The 1,633-nt window shown below is 53.0% G+C and overlaps 1 protein-coding gene across 4 annotated transcripts in view; it reads left to right on the top strand.

The window, feature by feature from the left end:
* SLC3A2 (solute carrier family 3 (amino acid transporter heavy chain), member 2) overlaps positions 1-1,285 on the top strand; it is a 29,278-nt gene extending 27,993 nt beyond the window's left edge. For all 4 annotated transcript variants that reach the window (XM_011942655.1, XM_011942653.1, XM_011942654.1 and 1 more), the window contains 2 exons: positions 536-619; positions 732-1,285. In XM_011942655.1, the coding sequence (XP_011798045.1) occupies positions 536-619; positions 732-1,094 (447 nt within the window). In that variant the 3' untranslated portion in view covers positions 1,095-1,285. The remainder of the gene's footprint in view (positions 1-535; positions 620-731) is intronic.
* Positions 1,286-1,633: the final 348 nt, after the last annotated feature.

Below are 1,633 nucleotides of genomic sequence, written 5' to 3'. Positions count from 1 at the left end.
CTACTCGGGAGGCTGAGGCAGGAGAATCGCTTGAACCCAGGAGGCAGAGGTTGCAGTAAGCCAAGATCGTGCCACTGCACTCCAGCCTGAGCAGAGCGAGACTCCGTCTCAAAAAAAAAAAAAAAAAAAGCCAGACATGAGTAGGGGAGGTTGTATATCGATGAGGATGGGAATGGGAAGAGGGATAAGGGACAGTGGGCCCAGGGCTTTTTTTTTTGAAACAGGGCCTCACTGTGTTGCCCAGGCTGGAGTACAGTGGTGCAGTCACGGCTCACTGCAAGCTCAAATTCCTGGGTTCAAGTGATCCTCCCTCCTCAGCCTCCCCAGTAGCTGGGACTATAGGGACACTACACCCAGCTAATTTTTAAAAATTTTGTAGCAGAGATGAGGGCTCATTATTTTGCTGAGGCTGGTTTCAAATGCCTGGGCTCAAGCGATCCTCTTGCCTTGGGCTTCCAGAGTGCTGGAATTACAGATGTGAGCCACCGTGCCTGACCCCAGGCCTTTTTAAAGTCCTGTTTTCTCTGCATTTCAGCCTGTGGAGGCTCCAGTCATGCTGTGGGATGAGTCCAGCTTCCCTGACATCCCAGGGGCTGTAAGTGCCAACATGACTGTGAAGGTAAGAGTTTTAGATGGGCAGAACATGCCCAGTGGAGGGTGGGCTGGGCTTGTAGAAGTCTGTGCCCAGGGGACCCCCTCACATGCTTCCGCTATGTTTTTATCATTCTTAGGGCCAGAGTGAAGACCCTGGCTCCCTCCTTTCCTTGTTCCGGCAGCTGAGTGACCAGCGGAGTAAGGAGCGCTCCCTACTGCATGGGGACTTCCATACATTCTCCTCTGGGCCTGGACTCTTCTCCTATATCCGCCACTGGGACCAGAATGAGCGTTTTCTGGTAGTGCTTAACTTTGGGGATGTGGGCCTCTCGGCTGGGCTGCAGGCCTCCGACCTGCCCGCCAGCGCCAGCCTGCCAACCAAGGCTGACCTTGTGCTCAGCACCCAGCCAGGCCGTGAGGAGGGCTCCCCGCTTGAGCTGGAACGCCTGAAACTGGAGCCTCACGAAGGGCTGTTGCTCCGCTTCCCCTATATGGCCTGACCCCAGCCTGACGTGGACCCACTACCCTTCTTTCCTTCCCAGGCCCTTTGGGTTCTGGTTTTTCTGTTTTTTTCCCTTTTTTAAAAAACAAAAACAAAACTGTTGCAGATTAGAAATGAACCCCCAAATAGGGTGTTTTCTGCCTTCAAATAAAAGTCACCCCTGCCTGGTGAGGTCTTGTCTTCCCTCTGCATCTCTCATAGCAGGAATTTCCTTCCTCCCCTCCCATGAGTCTACTGCTCCAACTCCTTCATTATTTACGTAGGGACCAAGGCCCAGAGAAGGGGGGCCCCCCAAAGTCAACAGCATGGAGGTGTCAGGGCTGGGATAGCACCCATGCCTCACCCACACCAGGCCACGGGGCTCTCTGGACATCCTGGGCCTTGCCGACTGTTAACTTCATCTCCCTCAGCAAAGGGCTCTATCTAGATAAACGTAGTTCATTTTCCTGTTTTTGCAGACTCGGCCTTTCACGGAGGGTAGGGGTGTGATGGTCTGGTTTTTAAAAGGTATTTCTAAAGGATACTAGAAGTCATGTG

The sequence above is a fragment of the Colobus angolensis genome, unplaced genomic scaffold, assembly GCF_000951035.1.
Source record: "Colobus angolensis palliatus isolate OR3802 unplaced genomic scaffold, Cang.pa_1.0 Scaffold21, whole genome shotgun sequence".
In the NCBI taxonomy this organism is placed as follows: Eukaryota; Metazoa; Chordata; class Mammalia; order Primates; family Cercopithecidae; genus Colobus; species Colobus angolensis.
Note: the sequence above shows the minus strand (reverse complement) of the source record. Positions and strands in the feature narration are given on the sequence as shown.